The sequence below is a fragment of the Necator americanus genome, chromosome X (genome assembly GCF_031761385.1).
Source record: "Necator americanus strain Aroian chromosome X, whole genome shotgun sequence".
Classification (NCBI taxonomy): domain Eukaryota; kingdom Metazoa; phylum Nematoda; class Chromadorea; order Rhabditida; family Ancylostomatidae; genus Necator; species Necator americanus.
Window position 1 is genome coordinate 9,187,507 of NC_087376.1, and position 23,347 is coordinate 9,210,853.

At 41.5% G+C, this 23,347-nt stretch overlaps 5 protein-coding genes across 7 annotated transcripts in view; 1 reads left to right on the forward strand and 4 right to left on the reverse strand.

Moving 5' to 3' along the window:
• Window positions 1-2,538, reverse strand: part of RB195_021969 (uncharacterized protein) — a gene marked incomplete at both ends in the record, with an annotated part of 6,522 nt that extends 3,984 nt beyond the window's left edge. The window contains 2 exons of the mRNA XM_064208929.1: window positions 147-1,683; window positions 1,795-2,538. Coding sequence (XP_064064809.1) covers window positions 147-1,683; window positions 1,795-2,538 — 2,281 coding nt within the window. The remainder of the gene's footprint in view (window positions 1-146; window positions 1,684-1,794) is intronic.
• Window positions 1-13,518, forward strand: part of RB195_021967 (uncharacterized protein) — a gene marked incomplete at both ends in the record, with an annotated part of 29,957 nt that extends 16,439 nt beyond the window's left edge. Inside the window, 14 exons of one of the 2 annotated variants that reach the window (XM_064208927.1) lie at window positions 4,279-4,313; window positions 4,598-4,748; window positions 7,689-7,783; window positions 7,836-8,016; window positions 9,464-9,629; window positions 10,219-10,310; window positions 10,381-10,530; window positions 10,707-10,847; window positions 11,818-11,936; window positions 12,004-12,071; window positions 12,220-12,293; window positions 12,353-12,460; window positions 12,548-12,680; window positions 13,328-13,518. In XM_064208927.1, the coding sequence (XP_064064811.1) occupies window positions 4,279-4,313; window positions 4,598-4,748; window positions 7,689-7,783; window positions 7,836-8,016; window positions 9,464-9,629; window positions 10,219-10,310; window positions 10,381-10,530; window positions 10,707-10,847; window positions 11,818-11,936; window positions 12,004-12,071; window positions 12,220-12,293; window positions 12,353-12,460; window positions 12,548-12,680; window positions 13,328-13,518 (1,704 nt within the window). Of the gene's footprint in view, window positions 1-4,278; window positions 4,314-4,597; window positions 4,749-7,688; window positions 7,784-7,835; window positions 8,017-9,463; window positions 9,630-10,218; window positions 10,311-10,380; window positions 10,531-10,706; window positions 10,848-11,817; window positions 11,937-12,003; window positions 12,072-12,219; window positions 12,294-12,352; window positions 12,461-12,547; window positions 12,681-13,327 lie in introns of those variants that run through there. The other variant, XM_013444752.2, reaches the window with a different exon arrangement.
• RB195_021970 (uncharacterized protein) lies at window positions 2,619-3,068 on the reverse strand (the record flags this gene model as incomplete). The annotated part of the gene is made up of 1 exon (XM_064208930.1): window positions 2,619-3,068. One exon carries the CDS (start codon window positions 3,066-3,068, stop codon window positions 2,619-2,621), a length of 450 nt encoding a protein of 149 aa, XP_064064810.1.
• A 5,089-nt stretch (window positions 13,519-18,607) lies between the features above and the next one.
• RB195_021971 (uncharacterized protein) lies at window positions 18,608-19,048 on the reverse strand (the record flags this gene model as incomplete). 2 transcript variants are annotated; one of them, XM_064208931.1, is made up of 1 exon in its annotated part: window positions 18,608-19,048. In XM_064208931.1, one exon carries the CDS (start codon window positions 19,046-19,048, stop codon window positions 18,608-18,610), a length of 441 nt encoding a protein of 146 aa, XP_064064812.1. The 2 variants fall into 2 exon arrangements, with proteins under 2 accessions (XP_064064812.1, XP_064064813.1); XM_064208932.1 differs by having other exon boundaries at window positions 18,608-19,021.
• Window positions 19,049-19,218: 170 nt separating this feature from the next.
• RB195_021972 (uncharacterized protein) lies at window positions 19,219-19,740 on the reverse strand (the record flags this gene model as incomplete). The annotated part of the gene is made up of 1 exon (XM_064208933.1): window positions 19,219-19,740. The coding sequence occupies one exon, from the start codon at window positions 19,738-19,740 to the stop codon at window positions 19,219-19,221; it is 522 nt and encodes a 173-aa protein (XP_064064814.1).
• Between the last annotated feature and the right edge of the window lie 3,607 nt (window positions 19,741-23,347).

The window sequence follows — 23,347 nt, forward strand, 5'->3', positions numbered from 1 at the left end:
GTAGGTCTGAAGCACCAATACTTGCTTGGCGTTAATTTGGTTTCATTTCTGAGGATCCGAAAACACAAGATTAGATCGGCGTGTATACGTCTGTTCCTCAAACTGCTCATACCTAATTTTTTGAGACGATCCTTGTAGCTATTCACCGCTAAGTCTGTTGACATTCTTCTGCATAACATACGCGTAAAAGTCTCTTGCACCTTTTCGAGCTTTGCTATATATTTTTTTCTTTGAAGGGCTCCAAATTTGAGAGCCATATTCAAGATGAGGTAAGACGAACGATTTGTATAGACGAGTGAGAATAGTTGGATTAGAGGTGTGAACAATGCGGAATAGTCGAAAAAGGGCCGAGTATGCTTTCCTTACAATATGATCAATATGTTCTGTGAAGTTGAGGTTATAATCCACAAAAATTCCTAAGTCTCTTACAGATTTACAAATTTTAAGAGCTACTCCATTCATACTATACTCAGCCACATTCCCTTTACCTATATGCATAACCAGAGACTTGTCGTGGTTAATGCGCAGATCCCATTTGGAGGCCCAGTCGGACATTTTAGCTAGTGATGTCTGAAGTGCATTGCGTACTTCGAGGTAGTTCTCGTCATCGTATATGCCGTAAATCTTAATGTCATCAGCGTACATTTGGACACTGACGTGAGAAGAGGTTCTGATAACATTAGGTAAGTCGATAGTGTAGATGAGAAACAAGAGAGGGGAGAGAACTCCTCCTTGTGGAACTCCACTTCTGCAAGGGAACTTGGCTGAGTATTTGTGGCCAACTTTGACTGTCATACTTCTCATATTAAGATACGAGATCATCCAATCTATAATATGGCCCGTTATTCCGAAGTACTTAAGCTTAGCAATTAATTTAGAGTGGCATACTTTATCGAAGGCTTTAGACAGGTCAACGTATATTATATCAATCGATTTACCTTGATTGCAAGCTAAGGACCAGTCAAAAATACTATCAATTAGATTAGTAGATGTCGAAGCTCCACCGACAAACCCATGTTGTTGAGCGGGAATCAGATGAAACTTCTTTAGCCAAGACAACAGTTTATCCCTGATAATCTTTTCCATAATTTTGACTGGCGTTGGTAATAAGCTAATAGGACGATAGTTGCTCAGCAGATTAGTACCTGGGGACTTAGGAATTGCTGTAACTATGGCGCTTTTCCACACCTCCGGAACTTCACCTAATAGCATAGAGATGTTAAAGATATGGGCTAGAGGACAATATAAAGTAGCAGCACACTCCTTATATACAATTGGCGGGATTCCGTCATATGTTTCACTGACCGACGGTTTGAGAGACTTGAGATATTTGTAGATATCTGAAGGATGGAAAAATATGGCACGGCACTGCTGTTGGATAGGACCAATGCCAACAATTTCTGGAGTATTATTACTGCACTCTGAAGAAAACACACTGGCAAAATGCAAGGCTAGGGCATTAGCTTTATCAGCATCTCTGATATAAGTAACTCCTGTTTGATCTGTAAGACCAGGAAGTTTTCCATTGCCTTTCATTTTATGCCTTAAGTACAAATAAAAGGGCTTCATGGATTTGCTGTGCACTAAGTGGCGCTCTCGATAACGAAGATATCTTTTCATGTGGAAGTCAATGTCAGAACATACTTTCTTGTACAGCGGGTTATGTAAAGGATGGTTTAGCTCCTCAAAAAGACGTTATTTCTGAGAGATTAAGGCTTTCAGCTGAGGTGGAAGATTCGAACAAAAGGGGCGAGGAAATCGAAAAGGAACAAATTTTGCAAGACCCTCATAAACCTTCTTGCAGAATCTGCGATAAATGTCCGAACATGAAGAATATTGATTGAATAGAGTAAACCAGTCAACACCAGAAAAGCAATCGTTTAAGGAAAGGTAGTCAGCCGCGAAAAAGTTAGGAAACGGAATTCTTGGAGCTGACATAGATACAGGTGTTTCGAAATGGACAATTGCGTGGTCGGATGAGGCTAGGGGTGGAAGAAGCTCAACATCTAGAGTGTAGGCGCTAGGTGTAAGGAGGATGTCAAGAACCTTATCAGAGTGGGTAGGCAGATTCACATTTTGCACGAAATCAGCACTGGTGAAAAAATCTAAGAAAAGCGATGAAGATGAGTTGAAAGCTACGGAGTTAATCCAATCTATATGTAGATTGAAGTCCCCGAGAATAATAGTTTGATGATTCATAACCGCAAGATCGCTAAGTACGTCTACAAGTTTTTTATCATCAGCAGCAGAACTATTTGGAGGTCGGTATACGAGTATAAAACGAAGTTGCGTCAAATCATCAGCACACAAAATTTCAGCGGAGAGTAAGTCAGCTTTAAGATCGTTGTCACCAGTAACGATTTGAGCACTAATAAATGCCTTGACAAGAACGCACACCCCACCTCCTCTTCTCATGGATCGGTCCGAACGGTAGACATTATAGGGCAGGTTACCAACGAGCTCAGAGTCCAAAATTTTAGTGGTTAACCAAGTTTCAGTAATAAAAATTAGATCCGGTTTGTACAAGCAGAGGAACATTTGTAAGTGATGAATTTTATTGACGAGACTGCGCGCATTAAATAAATATGATTTTAGTGTTGAAGAAGCGCCGTGCGGCTTTACGCGTTTCCCGATGTGTTTCGCTTAATGTCCGAGATGTGCCTTAGTTCGCCACGGTAAACCACCCACTCCCGCTGACTTTTTCCTCTGTTACGCTCGCGTGCTTCTTGTCTCAGTTCATACTCTCGTTTCCTTTCATCAGGTGTCATACTTCTGCGGATATAAACATTGGGAAAACCTGCACCGCGAAGAAGGCGCGCATTAGCAAGCGCTCGACGCCAGTAGAACTGAGGGGAAAAAACGACTTTTACTAGGCGTGGATGTGAAGCATTAGGTTTACCCATCCGGTATAGATCAACTGGACGACAGCTCACATTTAAAGCAAGCAAAATATCGTTGACTTTTTCCTCCAGGTTGTCCAGTCTCTCTGAAGACCCCGAGTCAGGGAGTCCACTGATTACTACGCTTCGCGAGCGCTTGTCCGCTTCAAACTGTTCGGCGAAATCCATCCTAACTTTTTCAGAAAGTGCTGCTAGCATCTTACTTATAACCGGGTCCTTGTTTCGTTCAGCGATAGCGCTGATCAATTCTGCTGCTGATAATTCGTTGTAGTTTGTTTCAATTGTTTGTGAACATTCTGCCGTGCTAGTCTCACCACGAGGATTAGACTGCGACGAAAGTGCAGCTTGTTTTTTTTATGACGCGAGTGGATCTAACTGGCATGATTTAATCTATATTTGACCTACCAAGGAGTTATCGACAACCTAAACGCTCACAGCAGCAGGCGAAAAGAAAAGGATTAGTTAGGTGGTTAAAATGCCAGAGAAAAATGATCAAAACGGCAAAGTATAGGGTTTAAGGTAACAGATGATAGAAATGTAGATTGAAGTGTTAAGGAAAAAGAAAAACGATGAAAAGATTAAAGGTAAATTAAATGATTAACACAGTTGTGTGAAAATAGTTAGAATGTTAAAAAAAGAATGATGGTTATACAAAAAGAATCTAGGATTAAACCGAACGTGTTTAGGGGAGAAAAATTCTCTATTTAGAAAAATTATTATTCTATTAATCTCTACTAATCTCTATTACTCTATTAATGCTAAAAGTTTTGCAACGAAGTACTAGGGCTGCTATTTTGTTATTTTTAAGATATTCTGGTTATTGAAAGTTGTTATCAAGTTTTTTGTTCAAATAAACGGACTACGTGATTTTTCGCTTGTTTCAATAGAATCGAATAATCGATAATTTTTTTGGATCCTGATTTAACCTGATTGATAATATTCTTTTCTAAGGTTAAAGAACGCGATAGAAATAACTGGTGCAAGTTTCGAGACGATTGAGCGATTTTCAGAGGAGGGAAACCTCGAAAAACCGTTTGTCAATTGATTTTTGGCCGCTACTGTATACACCTAAGGAGAAAATACTTGTGAATTTGGGTGCAACAGGAAGTCCAATTCAGGGTTGATGTGAAATTTTCATTTGCTTTGCAAATTTGCATTCCTTTACATAGGAGGATGGGATTTCGCGTTGGACGGACAGATAGACGAACAACTTCCTGCTTTACATAGTAAGTCACACTTCTCTTCTTATAAATAGAGAAGGTGACTGAAGTACTGGCGATTCAAGCGAGTAAGGGGGAGGTTCGTGTGCTAGAAGGCCATCAAGACTTCCTGGAAACTTTTACGGACGAAGGGACCGTTACTAAAGGTGTTTTGCTCAATGATCTTTTGGAACTTATGTCAATTTTTCTGTAGGTGAGGTCCCGTTGGGAAAATATCTATTTTACGTAGCGCAGCGCTATGCAGTTATATTCATTCGAGTATTACTGGTGTAAATGCGTTTTGGGAATGACTGCTCGCAGTGTGTTCATCTAGTTGAAACTTAAATCTTTTTATTGCACTTTTGAGCTTTTTTCCTCGCTATCTTTCACATCCTTTTCAGGTAATTAATTTTGTAGTGTTAAACATGTTCGTATATAAAAAAATTTTGCTTCGAAGTGCACCTATGTTAGATAGTTTTTTTTTTTTTTTTTTTTCAGATTTTTCTTCAACCTTGGTGTGCAATATTCTCGCTCCTTGGCAGCTACTCAGCTTTATCAGGAGAAATTGGCGCATGTGGCAGTCTCTTCTGCAGCGGCAAATGTACCAACGCAAGCCAATCTGTCCCACGTTCTTCAACTCGCCGGAGTTGTAAGTAGACTGTTCATGCATTTTCAATTCCATCATTATATCACGTACTCTACTAAATCCTATTGGTTGGTATATGGTACACATGTTGAAAAGAAAAGAGAAGGAAACGACGGGTTTCAGAAATGCCGAAACGGAAAAGGACTGGAATGGTAATTTGTACATGTAGTGTACGTGCACTTGCTTCGGAAACGGCCATTGAAGATCTGATCATGTCAGCCAGGAAGACTAAGTGCGAGTTCATCGTATTGACCGAGTCGAGACGATGCCACTCAGTGAAGAGAATTGTTCTTGGCAGTATACGACAATAGAAGACTTGGCCGGCGACCTCATAAACTTGGATGTGGTAATGAACTTTACATCGGGCCTACAATGGAGCAAGCAGGGTAGAAGCCTTTCGAGTTTACCTTAGCGGAAGAAACCATCGACGAAACTTTCATAAGCCCTCTTTTTACACTGGATATGGGAGTGAAATTGACCACATCATCGTCAGTACTAGGTTTTGCATGACTGTTGTCGCCGTTGTACCAAAAATCTTTATAGAATCGGACCTTCGAGAATGATTTTTCTTCACACGGAAATAGAGGATCGCAAAATTCAAAGGTGAACTGAGACCTCTTCGCCGGTCGACTTTTGGATATCGCAATGGACAGCAACAATGACGAATATGATCGGTTTGCACAACATTTCAAGGACTGTAACGGGGAAAGCGGGAGTCCTAAAACTACCAAGGTCGCCTGCCTGCGGAAACTCTAGAGCTACACCTCGAGCACGTTTGAGATCGCAAGGGCTTGGCCAGAGGCAATTAAAGAAGACCTCAAAGGGATAAGAGCAGAAGTGTTGGTTGAAGGTACAGAGGCGCGAAGAAGCATTCGCTATTCCTGTCAAACGTTCGCCAATTGCTACACGAAGATGAATGCTCTCCGGAATCTAAATAGAACAGCCATTGCATCGAGAAGGGGAGTGGAGAAAATCATTCACGACTTCTACTTTGATCACTTCGACAGCCATGTCCACGTGCCTCATCACCATCTGAGGGCAAGACGAACATATGGCACCCGGTCCTAACAGGATAAGATCCGAACATCTGAAGAATCTTCTACTAGTTCTTATCAACACTGGCGAGACTCTTTATTCGTTACCTTTCGGAATCCAAGGTTCCTAAATAGTGCAAGAGCAGCACTACCTTGTTGTTGTACAAGAAGAGAGATCCACATGACATTGGCAACTATCGCCCTATCTGCTTATTATCCGTCATTTACAAGAGTGATTTCTAACAAGATTGAAAAGTATTGGATACACAGTAACTTTACGACCGGAATTCCGCCATTCCTGAAAAAACATCATCGATTTGAAGAGAGGGCTTCGACAGGATCATACGATCTCACCTAAAATATTCGCTGCCACTCTCGAGAACGCATTGCGAAAGCTGGAAGGGACGACATGCGAGTGAAAGATGATGTTTGACAGCTCATTTAGTCGGTGGCAACGTTCTCAAAATGTCTAGTATCAGCCAGGCGGAACGAATGCCAGCCGAATTCAAAGAATCATGTGAAAATTTCGGCCGAACCTGCAGAAGACGATGTTTGTGAAAAACGGATGGGTCTCATTTACACTCAACGGAATGAATATATCCGATCGAACGTGCTATGAATATTTAGGCTGCACGCAGAGTTCACAGCCGCGCGGCTGTGAACTCTGCGGGCAGCCCTAGGTGTATATCTAGCGAAATGAAGAACGTGCTGGCTAGACAGGGAGAAACGAGCGGCTTGTGGTGCGTATAACAGCATCGAGAATGTAGTAAAGAAAACCGGAAGTCCTCGGCTCCGTAATCACCTCCTTAACAACACCGTACGTTTGCTTGAGAAATCTTCGCAGACAGGGAGAAAATGTAGCCAGCGTCATTAGACGCCCAATCGAAAGCTTCTAGGAACGGGATACTTGGAACATCCCGTGTCACACAGGTTGGAGAGGTGATTCAAGGTTTCATCTTGGCGATAGAAGATAAGAAACGCCGCCGCACTTGTCAAGGCGATTAAAATAATGTGGGCCGCTTTGATGCGATTCAACCACAACCGTTTTATTAGCGTAGTGAGCGATTGGGTTTTACGCGATATTAAACGTACTACAGAAACACCACCGACCCTAATTTCAGACTTCTTGTTTGAAGTCCTTGAAAGAAAATTTTGATGCTTTTCATCTCCCTTGCGATTGGATAAATAACTGGGCGACTCTCGCACGCAATCGGAACCAATGGAGGAATTACTGGCACAAATTCAAAGAACAGATTCAGAGAATAACGGAACTCAAGCTGATCAAGATGACTTTATCTTTATATGCACTGTAGAAATTACGTTGATACAGATGAGATGAGATCGGCTAAGGGCAGCATATCACGAAATTGACGATGTCTCTCTCTCAATATGGAGTTGGGGTGTAAATTAGGAGTAGGAGCTTGGCTTTGCTCAATGTATCAGCAATCAAGCAGCAAGGTTTTACTTGAATAGGCTGATGAGGAGAGCTCATTGATTTTTGACCGGTCGCTAGTAGACCCGGTGCGTGTGCAGAGGTGGCGTGTTTTAACCTACTCCTTGAGAACTAAGGCCATTTCCCACGTCATTTTCCAGGAAGATACAGGAGAATCAAGTGCAGCCACCTCACGCTCGTAATCTAGAACCCGACGGGTATATTTTCCGACAGAAACCCCATTGTCAATTTCGTGATATATTGCCTTTGACTAAGTAACTTTGTGTAAGTGCACTTTAATCCAGTGTGAGCGCGGAAGTACTATGTCATTCAATTCGCTAACGTACTGAGGGAAATACATTGTATGAAGTCATAACTGATCGTCTTTATATACCATAGTTAACTCTCTTTTCTTTCAGAAAATAGGCTATGTTTATTGTACTGTGGAATTTTTTATCCTCTGTAGTCTTGTTTCAGCTCTCTGCGGAAACACAGGTTGGCGTTCCGAGGACAATGGATCAATACCTGAGTCAGCTTGGAATTGCGGGCTCGCAAGCTCACGCACTGCTTCGGTAGTTGTCATATTTTCTATGATCAAACGCGGAAGAACTCACTGCATTTCAGACAGGCACAATCACATCATTTGGCGCAACAAGCTCAATTACTTGCTGCTGCAGCATCAGTGCGATTGCCTGATAGATCACATCCCTCTTACAGCAACTCTGTAATTCCTTTACACGCTGACCTTTTGCAAATGGCTGCCCAATGCCCCATCTCTGCTTCGGCGTCGGTCCAGAGTGGACAGGTTGGTAACATCCATATCGCTTCTAAACTTTCCTCGTCAGACTCAAAATTTGATTTTTGTATTTATCCTTTGCAAGCTCGATAACTCTTGGACTCAAAGCGAGAGAAGCTTTTGAAAGAATTTTGAGTTGTGTCATCAAGTAGTGTTTCCGTGTGTGCTCAGGTACTAGGTTAAATTTGAGTAAAGCATATTTAGCGGAGAAATAAATCACGGCTTGCAACATTCGATTCTTTTATTTCTTTACAGTTTCTGCTAAGTCGTTATCCGTACATTTTATGAGAAAGGCTTTCGCAAGAAGTTATGGGAAAATTCGCGATCGAACAGCAAACAAAAATTGTGGAATTTTGCTGTGGGAATCAAGGGAGTCATTCTAACACAACAGAAAGATACTATTATATATTAGTAACTTTTCCAGTGGGTACAATCTGGCGTTTTCAGGTATAGCAGAAACTGAATTTGATACGGTAAAACTTTTGAGAGATTGTAGATTATGTCAAAGCGACCTTCAGCAGACTGCAGCAGATGAAGATCGTTTTCTTCTCGATGTGTGACTTTTGATTCACAGCAAAATCTCACTCAATCTCTTTCTATTATCTTCCGAAGTCTTCTACAAAATAGCTGTATGTAACAACCTCAAAAAAAAATCAAAAACAAAATTATTTAACTTTGCAACATCTCTTGGTTTTTGTTCCACTTTTGTTTGTTGTGAAAATACAACAACATTATAAGCAACTGTAACAAAAATGTATAACAAATGAAACTCTGCAGATGAGAATATCTTAGCTCAGGATTTTGCCCACTATCGTTTCGTTCCGTTCTCTTCTTCCATATTTTTTTCTACATTCTTTTTAAAAGGCAGCTTCGTGATCACGATGACATTGGTTTTGGTTATAACGAAGTTTATCCTGTCACGATGTGTAGGAGACAGGGAAAAAAGTGGTATCACACAACTATCCTGAGCTATTTTGGTCAGATATTGTTGGGAAATACACGTGAAAGGAAGTCAAATGTACGAGGATGTAGCAAAACGGCACCACAACATTTTCACATGACACGACCTTAGGCATTGCAATGGCATATGAAACTAGTGAAAAGTAGCGTTGTAAACGCTATGTGTATAAATCAGGATTTATGCATTTGATTCCACAGTTATCGTCTCAGAATCCCCCACACTTTCGAGTGAGGAGTGATCAATCACATCTGGCTTAAATTAGTTTGTTTCCTTAGTAATCCATTGTTGCTCAGATGCTCCCTTAGAAATCAGGTTATTTTTTATATGAGGTTTGGATTCAGTAAATTTCAGGTTCAATAGTCTTTCAGTTGGGGTCAAAGGTAAGACTAGGTTGTTGAAAATATGCTAGTAATAGCTCAATGTTCTGGTGGATTCAGACTCTCCAAAGTCAACAACGTTTATCTTTGAACCCTCCTTCTAAAACTAGATTTCCAGCTAATTCGGCAGCCTCTGTTCTCCAGTGGAAATGCTTCAAATGTTGCTGCAACATCGTATTCTGCTGCATCTTCTATTAATCCGCACAAGCAGATCCCACCCAACACAGCTGCGGCAGAGCAACAAGCTTACTATCTTCAACAAGCCCTTTCTGCGGTTACCACCGGTAGGAATTGTTCTTTTTTTTTAAATATAGATCACTTATCTTATTATGTCTGGCTTTTGATAATTGTATGTAATTTAAATGTTCTTATGTGGCAGTTAGGGCGGTTGTACCGCAGTCAGTGAGAAGTTCTACTTTGACTGCACAATCGGTGATGAATTTTTCCTAGTGCCAACCAAACTCTCCAGGATCGGTAAATTTGTACAGAGCTTGTCTGGGAGAATAAAACACTGATCTGACGCACGACGATAGTTTCTGCAAGTCTTTGTAAGGCTGCACGCGGGTTTACTAACCTCAGATGATTCTGAATTGAAGTGGAACGCAAAGGCGCATCCCCAAGGATCCCTCCCCTAAGGGTTCATCAGCGCCGTGCACTTTATCCTGTTTATCCTTTATGTAGTAGTTACGTTGGTCTGCTGCTGTTTTCATTCGCAATGACACCGTTCAGTGCAGTTCTTCCTCGAACCCCTACCCTATCATAAAAATCTAAACATACGTTTGATTCTTTCTTGCCGTACTTATTCTGTTCTTGTCTTCGTAGTTGAGTATGGTCAATAGTACTCACTACGTTAAAAGCTCAGTTTATTTTCAGGTCAAAATGAGAAACCTGAAGTGGATGTGCACGTGCTGCAACAACAAGGAAGTGTTGGGCTACACCAATATGTCTCGCCAACTACTGGCGAGGTTCATTTTTTAGATTTCGATCGTATGTATTTGCTTCACTTTACTTAAGGTAGAAAATAGTTTCGCTCAGGTTTTGAAACCAGTTGCTGTTGGTGGCGGTAGCCAGGATGCAGCGTTATCTCCGCGGCCGCCTCCAGTCGATCCGAGCCCTCCGAGAGCGCCAGCTGATGTAGGAACTAACGTTATTGACTCCAATCCTTCCACCTTTGTTCATCAGCAGGTAAGTTGCAAGTATACGTTTTACTGTTCTTGTTATACACGAAGTGTCAGTTGTTTCCCTACCTTCTTGGGAACACGGATTGCTTATGCAAAATGATTGTTCATCTTTATTGGCGAAATTTTGGCAATATCTTTACTCCATCTTTGTTCTCTTCCCTGATCTTTGTACTAAATTAGGCGCAAACTTCTCCGCCTGTGCCTCGTGATCAATGTATTCAAGGACGGACTGCTTCACAAGTGATTAGTGCAGGCCGCCCTCAAAGTGCTCGTGAAAATGGGTCATCCTCAAATTTTGTAGGATCGCGAACAACCCCACAGGTAGTCAGTTACCGTTGTTCCGCTTCTTTCTTTTCTCTGTCTCACCTTTGCCTGGGATCCTAACTTACTTTCTATGCGAACAGTAATTTTGAAAACGACGAAGTTATAACAAACTTGCAGCCATAACAGGGTTCGTCGAGGACAGTCACTTTGAGCAAAAGTTCCCATTTTTGCATAATGTTTGAAAGAGCTTTCAGTGACGTGCATTTAGTATATTCATTTCGGTCTGTGGCATCATCTACGCTGTGCAGCATGGCTTCCAAGAGATTGATACAGCCAAAGCTATCGAGCCGAGACTGATCCCTATTATGTTCATCGCTTCAGTTACCCGCACTTACCTACATTTGCTGCTTCCGAAATTTCGGTTTTATTTTCCTTATTTCGTCTTTCGAATTGTTTTATGCGCATATTAATCGTAGTAGATGCATATGAATGTTTTATCCCCTATTAACCAGTAATCTGAAACTATCAAATCATCACAGAAAATTGCTGTATGCAGATATCTGGTTCTCGCTATGGTTTGAAAATAGCACTTTCTAGGATTTTCTTGTTTTGTTGTACCTCATATGACTCAATACGTAGCCTCCTGCAGCAACAAGCATGGGGCTGTGAGGTTCACTCTAATTGCCCTAGCTTGCAATTACCTTTATCATAGCAATGATCAGTTTGGGGAGATAATGGCAACTCCTTATATCATCATTCATTTCTATCAATGATGCGCTAACGATAGGTAGGTAAATTGCTTCGTAGTTCACCTAAAGTGCATCTTAGCTTGAAGCTCAAGTTTTGCCTTGTTTTATCTAGAGCCGACTACATATGTAAGGGGTCGTCACAAATAATTGTGATAGATGGAATTAAACTTTCCCTTCTTCCCTAGCTCTGCACTCCTGAAACTTTTTTTTCTATAACTTCTTTGTCTTATTTTTAAAGGCGAAGACTAAGCCTCTCATTACATTGGGTTTGTTTTTAGAATAGCGCTCCCGCAACACCTGCATTGACAGCGGATGATGTAGTTCCTGTGTCGCAGACGTTATTCCAAGTTTCAGAGCAGCATTTCACTGAAGCCTTCAATGCAAGTCGAAAGAAAAGGTGTGATTTTGTTGTCTTTATGTTCATGTGCATAAAGAACCTGAGTAGTTTCCTCAAAATTCTTTAGCGTATCCAATCCTATTGGAATTGCAAAATGTGACATTGTTAGCTCGGCGGAGGAGGGAGCCTCCAAAGGTTAGTTCTTATTTATTTTCGCGGAAAGACTGCTATTTTCAAGTTTTGAGGAAATTTATTTTTTTTTTCGCGGCATTCCAAATTCTTTCAAAAAGCTTTCGTTGCGATTCTGTATTACCGCTGCTCTTAAAGACATTTTCGTTTCAAGTATCTGCTGAGCCCTCGACTATTACTGCGCCTGTGCATGGAGGCGACCGGAAAGATTTAGACGATAAGCCAGCGGTACGTATTGGTTTAGTTGTGCAAGGACGAATACAGAGAGTTCTCACTTAACGTTTTAGCTAGCCCCTATTTTGATGATGACGTACTTGAGCAATTGTATGAGTAATATCAAGTCTACACTTAATACAAATGGCCTTCCAATAGGGCTAGACGCAAATGGTCGAGCTGTGAGTGTTATTTAATTTTAGTATATTTTAAGCGATGCATTTACGAAAAAAAAATTCACACATGCAGTCACAAAGTTCTGATTCCAGGTTGACTATTCTTCCCGTCCGATCGATCCCATTTTTCAACAAGCTCGCGCTAGAATGGAAAATGCTCGAGAGTTCCGAGAGCTTTCCCCTCCAACTACGCTGCCACAGGTTCCACGCAGCTCTTTTGAAGACGGTGAATGGGTGTTCTTTCTATGCACTAGTCGTTTTATTTTTTTTCTGAAATAGAAAATTGTCTTCTTTTTTAGAATTTGTCATTGGAGTTGTGCGCCATAATATGGTGTTGATCATGTGCTGATATGTATGTGGTGTCATAGTTTTTCACTACAATTTCGTTAAATTAATTCTAAACAAAACTCCCCGCACTATTCCAGCGAGTGGCAGTTTATACGTGCATAAGACCCATTTCCTTTGTCGTTAACGTAAAAAAAAAAACTTTACCATCATATAAGTATAACACTGCAAAAAGAGTACATTGACGGAAAGTGTATTCCATTCTTTTGAAATATCTATAATTTCCTACTTTATTGATTGAAATGTTTGACTATCCGTGGGTACTTTGCTGCTAACAATACCCGCGTTTTCCTTGAACGGTGCTTCAAACGCAGATAAAATAGAATGATCAAGTGTCTCTTATTTTTTTATTTATTTTTCGCTTTGATTTTTGTACACACATTTCTCGGTGTAAGATACTGTTTTCTCACAAGATTATTTGTTGATTTCATGAATATATCCAGCTCATTTGCGAAGCTTAAGAAAAATGGAGGATATGTATTCATGCACTTTCTTGGATCTAGCAGTAACTAATATTGGTAGTTACAGGTTCAGGATTTTCTCCTATTGGAGTTGCTTTGCCGGCTGTTTCATCTGCTGTTTCACGTTCGCAGGTAACTAACCCGGTTGGAGTTAACCGTATTGTCCCAGATGCGAGTTCACTAGAAAAAAACGAGGAAAATCATGACACTGATCCTCCTGCTGAGAAGCGTACGAAAATCATCAGTGATGGAGATTAACAGTTTTATTTTATGTAGCTCTGTTGTTTCGTTTGTTTGATACATTGCACATGGGTTTTTCTTGGGCTGACGACCCTATCTTCAGGTTGTTTTTAAAGTCGTTTGTATACATTTCTATTTTGTTTACTTTTTTTGCGGCTTACTTGCCATATATAATTCCCGGTTGCGAATGAAATACTTATAACTCCCGATGATCATGAAGTTCTTTATTTCTCTTGTTTCACCGTTGAAAATTGTATATGTTGCGATGTATATGTTAGAGTTATGACTTTGTGAATGGTAATTCATAACTGTACTGATGTTCGATATTTTTCAGTGTCTTGATTCATTAGAACTGTTTTTCATGAGCTCCAGTTTCTAGTTTAGATCCCGCCGTGATTTTTATTGTTTGTCTAGTCTTTCTAACAACCATCTCACCTATAATGAAGAGTTCTTCTATCATTTGGGTGTGGCACACCTCTTGTTATCGTCGTACAGTTATGTTGAAGCTTTGATTAGAACCAGAATATAGTTGTGCCGGAACCAGCAAAGGACGAGCTTTTGCGAGAAATGTTTACACTATTTAGGAGGCACCCCTTTTTACGACGATTTCAGTTGTAATCCTCCACACTTGTGCACGCGCCGCGTCTACGAGTGGGCGGTCGAGGATTAAACACTCTTCACACCACCCTACTCAAGTAAAAGTAAAGAATATGCTTCTGAGGGGAACGAAACGTGTACAGAGTGGAACGTTCTAAGGTCTCTTGTAGGAACTAAAGCGTAGTCCACGCCGTTTTTTTTTACGACGATTAGGGAGAAGTGAGGAAATACCCCGGACCCCGAAATTTGCAACCCCATCCCTAAGTTCTCCCGCGGGTTCTCCCACCACGTCATATTCATGGTATGGCGCCTTTCAGTTATCTCAAAAATGTGGTCTTCTTCCCTGTATCCGTGCGTAAGCTGAGGAAACCGCTTCGGAACCGAGACGAGTGTCGCTGTGGAACGAGTTTTACCGACGGTGTTTCCTCGGCGGCTCTGGATATAGCTAAATGGTTCGAAGTCGGATACGTACAGCGGAATTGCAGTTCGTTGCTAAATACAGCATCGTGTCGTAATCGTATCCTATTGGTGTGTGGAGTTCACAGTAACTCTATGCAAAATACGCGATGTATATAGCTTCCGATTCGTCAGATGATGAGTCCAGATGTTCAAAAGTTCTTTCGTTCACGATAGTCCTTGACGTATATCCCGTCCTTGATTGTGAAGTTCCGATGACGTGCATATTGTGACTGTTAAAGTGAATTTCTGAAGCTTCGTACTCGTACGTTGACTTGTGCAGGCAAAGTCATCAGGTCATTGTTTGTATAAGTCGTCTCAGTAGATTTTTGGTAGGTGAGAGGTATTTCGTTGCAGACGAGCATTGCGTTGAAAAGTAAGCCATCGAGAAGGTTTGGAAAGCGTTGAATGACGGTTCCGACCACGTCAACGTCGCGAGTCCTCGCTTGAACGTGCCCACAAATTGTTCGGCTTGACCGCTATAACTTTGCGAGTGAAACAGTGGCTAGCGAACATGCGTACTTCCATCAGAACAGAGAGGGTATGGAACGATGCAAACTGTGTGAGATTTTCCGTGACACACGTCGGTGGCTGAACTGTGTAAAATTTCTTTATCTGCAGAAAGTCGCGATTGAATTCATGTGCACTGATAGTGTACGTCGAGTGGTCCGGTGTTGTCAGCATGTGCTCCTGTCTATGGAACCGCCAACTTCATGCAGAAGGTTAGCTCGGTCCTGATGGGATCATGCGACCCCCTCCCACCTTTCTTTTTTTTTCTTCTTCTTCTTCTCTTCCAACACTCCTGCGACAGCTCTCGGTTGCTGCCAATTCAATATATTGGAAATTTCGGTGTATCGAAAAAGAAAAATCGAAAATTAGCCGAGGAACAATAGGCAAATGTGAAATTCGGTACCTGACAGAAGCGAAGAAACACCAAGTAGTAGAAGAAGCAAATTTGTTGAGTTATTGATATTAAAATGTTTCCATTTTTATTCTGTCCTATTTTTTCTGAAATCTATGAATTATTTTGAAATGGTGGTTAAAGCACTTAATATGATGAAAAAAGAGGAGACTCAGGTGCATAGGTCAAATTAGAGAAAAACGACTAAAAAATTCCAAAAATATCAACATTCTGTACCTACAATATGACAGTGGGACGACTCAAGTTTGACACCCACCATAAAAACTCAGAGTCTGTGCACATTGCTAGGTCTGGAAGATCGCGAATAATTTCGTCATAAGAGGACCAAAACAGAAATTTTAGGTGGCTTTTCAGAGAAGAAGGTTTGCCCTACAAAACAGTCATTTCACTGTTTTTTTCCACTTCCTGGTTGTTTTCTAGAATTTTGATGGAAGAAAGATGGGGGAAAAATTGCATTTTTCCCATCTTTGTTCCATCAGAAATTTCGAAAAACTGTGAATCAACTTGTTCGGCATCTGATAGGATAATCTCAGCTGCAACATGCTGGAAGATGATTTGCTTCACGCTAAGTTACTCTGAGTTTTTGAATTTTATTGAAAATCACATACTTTTCAGCACGCGAGCAAAAATTGGGATTTTAGCATGCTTTCCCTTTCCAGAAAGATGGAATGGCGTTCTAGATAATCACCCATATATTCGGATGGGGAACCAAGAGAGCTCCTATTTACAAGTTTCTCCTTTCCGGACCATCTGGTTTTTTCAAAATTTGATGGGAAAAATCCAAAAAAAGTCGGAGAATTTTAAATTTCGTCCTATCAAAATTCCAAAAGATTAGGAGGTGGAAGTAAGCAGCGATATGACTGTTTTTTTAGGATTTCAAACGTTGATACGATGATCACTATAGTCGTGATGGAGCTTATAGAAAATGATTTTCAGAAATTCTTTGTTCAATGGAAGAGTCGCATTGAGGCTTTGGAAGGAAAGGAATACGTTGAAAGACGGAAAAGTGTTGTTTAAGAAATGGTTAGCGAAGAATTTCATAGTATCACCCTTTCCTTCGGTAATCACATCTCGTGTTTAAGATGCACGAACAACAAGCACCAACACCTGCTTCTTGCGATTGAGGACATTTTTGCCAAGCTGGAAAGAGGACGCTTTTTCTCTCAACTCCACTTCGCCGAAGCCGTAACCACACATGCAAGTGAATGAAAACGGCCGCTTCTGACTTTCATCACGCATAGAAGAATTATCGTTTTCAATAGTCTGTTTTTACCAGCGATGCTTGCACCTAGCATCTTCCAGTAACAAATCGACACCCTCACTGGTGCACTGGATGGAACTGCTGCCTTTTTCGACTGTTAGATCTATCGGCAAACACAACACAGTTCTCAAAGTCGTCCTCAAGAGAGCTCGGATTATGGACACCGTGATCGTCTGCAGAAAACCTTTCTCCTACAGACTGAAATCAGCTACCTTGGATTTTTGAGCTCAACAACATCTACGGACGTCACCCTGTTCCTGTAAAAATTGAGTCTGAAAAGAAAATGTATGTCTGAAGCAATGCTTTATATGACTTAAATGACGTAATCGGAGAGTAGGTGTCATGGTCTAACGCCCCTATCCGCAACTTTGCCTCGGTGTGTCCCTCTCAGATATATGCCATCCCATCGTATTCGAACTTCAACTAGAGCTGGCATAGAATCCATCCTTCCGTCGCTATTCCATAATCGGCGAGACTCTGCGTTTCACCTGAACTGCCTGCAAACGAGAAGCTTCCCCAGATCTTCCTTTAACTCCTACGGGAATTTCCCTTACGACCAGGAGGCTTTCTCCAGACTGAGTTTTGAGGCATCCTCAGGACAACCTGGACAAGATGATCAGATGATCCTCTTACAACGTGACTAATGAAGCAAAGACGGTTTTCTGTGACTACTTCAGAAGGCTAGACAAGACGTTGATATTTTCCAGGTGATCTGTCGGTATACCACATCTACTTCCGAGTAAAGTTCTTCCTTGTGGCACACCATCAGCCAAAAGTAGCATAACGGTGGTCTAATTAGCTTTCTTTCCATGCAGTTAAGCTTCTCCATCACCTTCAACAGCGCTGCCCAAGTCTACGATTCGTACATCATGATAGGGCTAATTGCGGATAAGTAGACTCGCAGCATTACTTCGTTGGCGTTGGAGGTCGACCAAAAGCACATCGTTAAGAATTCAAATGCAGAGCTGGCCTCAGCTCATCTTTGCTGAATATCTCTCGTACCTGCCGTCGTTTTTCAGCGTGCAACTCAAGTAACAGAACTCGTCTACAAGTTCAGTTGGCTGTCCGTTCACCCTGATTCCAGCAGAAGGTGTCGCGAAAACCTACATCTGCTTACATTTATCAGGGCGGGGACGTAAACTGTATGTTGCAGCTAATTACAAGGTAAATGACATGTTGCAACTTCGCCCTGCTTGAAGCGAATATCACTACATCGTCTGCCTACTCGAGATCGACCAAGAGACGTCCAAATGGTGCTAAGGCATCGAGAACGTTGTTCAACTGTTCTTAGTACATGTTCATGATTAAAGTATAAAGTGTCTGGCGTCGATCAATCCGCCTGTGATGCGTCCTCACGTTCACTTCAATTCAGAATCGTTTGAGGTTTACGAACGTGTAACTGGCCTACAGTGACTTGCGATGGCTATGTGTCAAGTCAGTGTTTTATCCTCCCAGACAAGTCTGGTACCAATTTATCGATCCCGGGGGGATGAAAGGCTTGGTGAGCGCTAGGGCGGATTCGAACCTCCCGATCGATCGTGCAGGAAGCGAAACCTCTAACCGCTGCTCAACACCCGCCCTTATGTTGATGATATCGACGGAAAAGTTGAACAAGAGAGGTCGGGTTGGTGTTTGAAGAGCGGCAGCTGATCTTCTATTCATGTCTTCGATTATGCGAATGAACCTTCCTGAAATACAATCGGCGCTTTGAAAAAATGACCTCGATGAGGAGAGTCGAAACCGGCTTCCAAATCTAGGAAGGCTAACTGTAGAGGCTTCTAACACAGCTACCATACTTCAGTCAATCTCCTCGCAACAAAACCTTATCAATCGTCGATCGACCAGCGCGAAAGCCGGCTCGCTTGTCGCAGCTAGTTTCCTCGCGGGGATTGGTTAGCTGATCCAGCATGATTCGCTCTAACACCTTGTACATTACAGTCAGCAGTGATATTTCTCAATACCTGCTGGATTCCGTGACGGATAACTTCTTGTCTTTCGTCATTCCATATTGAATGGTTGATCTTCGTCATCTCACGAATCCCAGAAGGATGAAGAGATATCAGCACTTCCGCGCTAATTCCATCGTCTCCGCCAGCCTTTCCATTCTTCATTTTATGGGTACAGACCAGAATCTCCGACTCCGTCGTTGCTTCTTCGCTGATCTTGGTGTCTGTTGGTTGTTGTGCGTGCACAAGCTTAGAGACGGATGGCGCCCGCCGTTTCAGCAAGGTGTTTAAATGTTCCCTCCAGATGGGTTGCCTCCTGAGAGCGATTCCATTACCCATGTTTAGGACCGAAGAACACCTCTCCATCAAGCCGCTATACTGCCTCAACAGAGCATAGGCTTTTCTCGTGTTCTTATCTTCCCACTTCGTTTCAAACTCCTTTGCTTTTGAGGTCCATTCGTTCTGAAGATCACGTTTCAGCTGACGACGCAAACTCCTTCTCAGGCGCTTCTAACTGAAGTTACCAATTGTGGGGGCTAAACATACAGAACTGCTCGCGGATTTGTCTTCGCAGATGCAAAGGTGATCTTTTTTCTCGGCGCTAAAATTGGGAGCGTTTTCTTGTCAGCGTCTTGAATGCACTCAGTGAAAGAGTCAGCTCTATCCACTCTCCTCTTGGTTCGTAATCCAATATCGACCGACTTTCTTTTACGGAACTTTTTTCTGCATTCGTCGGCTTTCAGATTTTCCATGTTGACTTTCGATTGATGTGAAACTTCACGACTCCTCTTCTGGAACTGTACCATCAAGCTTAGAAGAACTGGGCAGTTGTCGAAGTCGAGGTCCCAGATAGCTCTTGATTTTCGGATGTTTGACAAAGGAACGTAATTGAGTTGAAGCTTAAGAGTCGGCGTCTTCCGCCTTCGCTGCGCTTTTGACGTGAATAGCTTTGTCTCTTTTGAAGAAAGCTGATGACGTCGATGATTTGTCTTAAAGGCAGCAAACCACGAATTTGGGGTGGTACGGGTTTCACGTGGAGTATCCGTATACGGGGTCATATATTATGGAGACCGGAGTGGTTCCGCTCATCTCTCCCTGAATCACTGCTAACAGCCGGCCCTTGAATGCTGTTTTGTACGATGTCCCTTGCACGCATAGCGTCCTTCACTGCTTATCGGGGCAGTCCGAATTGATTTTCGACGAATCGCAGAGCGGAGGCGGCGCAAGGAGCAGAGCGTTGCAATAGATGACGTCGTTCAAGCATTCAACAACAACAGCAACATCATTCTGGAAGCGGCTGTTTACAGCGATGCAGGGAGAGATGAGCGGAACTACCCCCGTCTCCATAATCCACGACCCCGTTTACGTATACTCAAGCTGAAATCCGCACCACCTCAGATTCGTGGTATGCTGCCTTTAAACGGGGATGCTGAGACGAGTTTCGTCTACTTGCGAATGTTTATGAGACGGCTTCCCTTGTCCGATGTTTACTTCGAGGGATAGAACAATTTCCCAAACATAGGATTGTTCAAGATTGATGTTCAAGTTCCATGTTTGCATTCGCATCTAATCCGACAATTACCGCCTGCTGGCTTGATATCCTGGATACCAACGTATTTTCATCGTGAAACGCGTTGTTGTCGCAGCGGTTTCCGTAGGTGGTGAGCATATACCATCCAGTTTGAGTTCTCTGCAATCGCGCAATCGTACAAAGGCGCATCTTGTTCTAAACGCCTCTATCAAGTTGTTGCGTCATTCCTCACAGCTATTGGGTTCTTCACAGCTATTTGACAGCCTCCAACTTCACTTTTGTCAACATCGCTGCAATAGATGGTGTAATTGTTGATACTGATGATAGGCAATAGAGCTAACGGTGCATGCAGATATCGCAGAAGTCTGAACAGCGTGTTGGAGCTAGCTTGACAGCAACCTGCAGTTCAACGTTACGAGACGGATATTTGTTGCCGAAGATTCCATGACTCTCTCTGGCGTTTGACCTCTCAGGGTATGGGATTTAACGTTGTGCTGGACGACAGCATATTTTTGAAGTGTATGGTGGCGATGCTTCATATAAAAAGGATAAAGGATAAAGCCACTGACGGATACGTAGTTCAATTGGGATGGGCCAGCGGGTTTTACTGAAATTCGTAATCGTTGAGGTTTTTTGGAACGCGTGTTGACCTATACAATGACTTGCGGGGGCCAGCCGATAATAAATTCAATGTTTTTATCCTCCCAGACAAGTCTGGTAGCAATTTATCTACCCCGGGGAATGAAATGCTTGGTTTGCACTAGAGCCGTTTCGAACCCTCGACCGTGGGCTACAACGGGCCCCTAACCAACCGCGCCACACCCGTCTCATGAGTCATATGATATAATGCAAGGTTGATGTAGCGTTTCGCTGAATGACCGGAGGTTTTTTCACCTTTTTTTCGAGCACTAATGATGTTCCACGCTTTGCTATGCCACAGGAACTCAAACGCGATTTTTGGATTTTTCAAAGGTAATTCGCGGAAATATCAACATTGCCGGAACTGAACAAAGAGAAGAGCTGTAACAACAGTCGTTTTGTATCTGCTATGTATGAGCATCAAACTATGAAGAATCACCTTGATGTGAAGAAAAAATACAACAACTACCATTTCTTATCATTAAAATTTCTAGGTAACGGATGCGATAGGTATCTGAGTTTTTTTTTTCTAAATTGAGATTTCCATGCATTATTATCAAAAGAAGGAAGGAAAGAAAAGCAGGCTGTACCTCTCATTCGACGAAAATATGTATTGTATAATAGACGGAATAAGACATGGGAAAATTTGTAAAATTGACTCTTCGGATTCGTAGAAGGTATACTGTAAGAGGATTACATATGTGCAAGGAACATTCAGGATATCTGCAAAACATGGATGGGAAGTGGCATTTAAAAGTAGTTGGAGGATGCTTTCGACCACAGAAACCTAAAGATGGATAGATTAATAGTCTAATCGAATTTTAAAATTGTACAGGAATGCTTCTGAATCTATATGGGTGTTCTTCACCTGAGCCGCACATGTTAGACACATTATAATGCAATGTGAGCGTTTCTGTCGTTGTGCCTTAGCGATATTATAGTTTCTTGGATTAAAAAGGACGGGAGAGTAAGCCAATAGCATGACTTTGATGGGAAAAGGCTTGAGAGGAACGCGTATTTTGGGTGATGAATAGACTAAGGGTTTCACTGGTGGGATTACGCGGGAGAAGTGAAGTGCTCGCTTATGCTAAGCGTTGTAGATGTGCGTCTGCACAGCAGTGGTTCATATCATTATTGTTTAGAATTCCTGCAATTATTGGCATCATTCAGTCTGTACAATTCGTTATAACTCAAAAAAAAATATTTAATTCATTAGTTTTGCATTAACTGAAATTGACAACCAATCTTTTCTCTGGATACGTCGTGTAGTTTTAGAAAACGATCAGTGCTGAACTGTTGAATATTACACATATAAATAATTTCTATGTTAATTGCACTGAAATCTAGAATAGTGTAAGTGTAGATAAGTATGGAAAGTCACTGTAGCTGCACAAGGTCATCATAATTTGTATTTCCTAAAAAGGAAAAGAAGATCCAAAATAACGGGCTTGTCCAAAGATTCTAAGTATGTATGAACTCGCTTCTTCTGTTTTAGAATCTGGGGAAAAGTCGCGGAAGAATGAAATTACTCTAAACTGTTTTTTCTTGTTTTTGTGCATGAAAAACACGTTTCCAAAGATTTTTAGGTTTTTCTCTATATTGTTATAATCAAAAGTTTGTTACGACTTCAATCTATTAACATAGTAAAAACATTTTTCCGAACATTACGTTTCTTGAGATCGAAAATAACTGTAACACATTGTTCGTTAACCGTGTGTATTCATTATTCATCATTATTCCAGCAGGTAAAAATTCAAACAAAGTTACTAGAGTTACTTTTCAAACAGTAAAAGTAAAAATTAGTAATGTTAAATATTCTTTGTGTTCTGAAACCAATTTAGGGACCGGAGTTTACGATCCTAGGAAAGATCCACGTTAAACGGAACATTGTTAGCGTCGTTTTCTTCTTTCTACCGTGTCGCTCATCCAGAAATTAGCTTCCTTCGGGAAGAACTGAATGCTTAAATCATTCTTTGTGGACATAACTATTTAAAAGTTGATTTTCTCGACAGGAGATATAGCTTTTAAGCTTTATCATTAGTCACTACGTTATAGTTAACCTCGAGAATGAGTCACTTCTATTTCTTAAATCTAGCTAAGTACAACCATTAATTGGCATTACATCCAAAGTATTTTTCTAGAAGTAAGAATGTAGACTGAGAATGATCAGATATTGACGGCAGTATGCAAGCACGACGTAGCAGCACGTGATGTATTTTCGCAAAGAATTATACAAAAGGTGGCATATAACTCTAATCCGTACTCTCTGGACTTGCTTCACTGGTCACTCCTCTTAATTTTTAAAGAGGGTTTGCCAGCGAGACGGCTCTCATTACTTCTCCGGACATTTTTTTTCCTAAAATGAAAGCTTTCAAAAATACAAGAAAATAAATACTACCGGATAAAAAAGTACATATCAGTGTGATTTTTAAGTAGTTTGGTTGTAGTTTTCATGCCGAACAACTCAGATCTTCATTAAATCAAAGACCAAATAT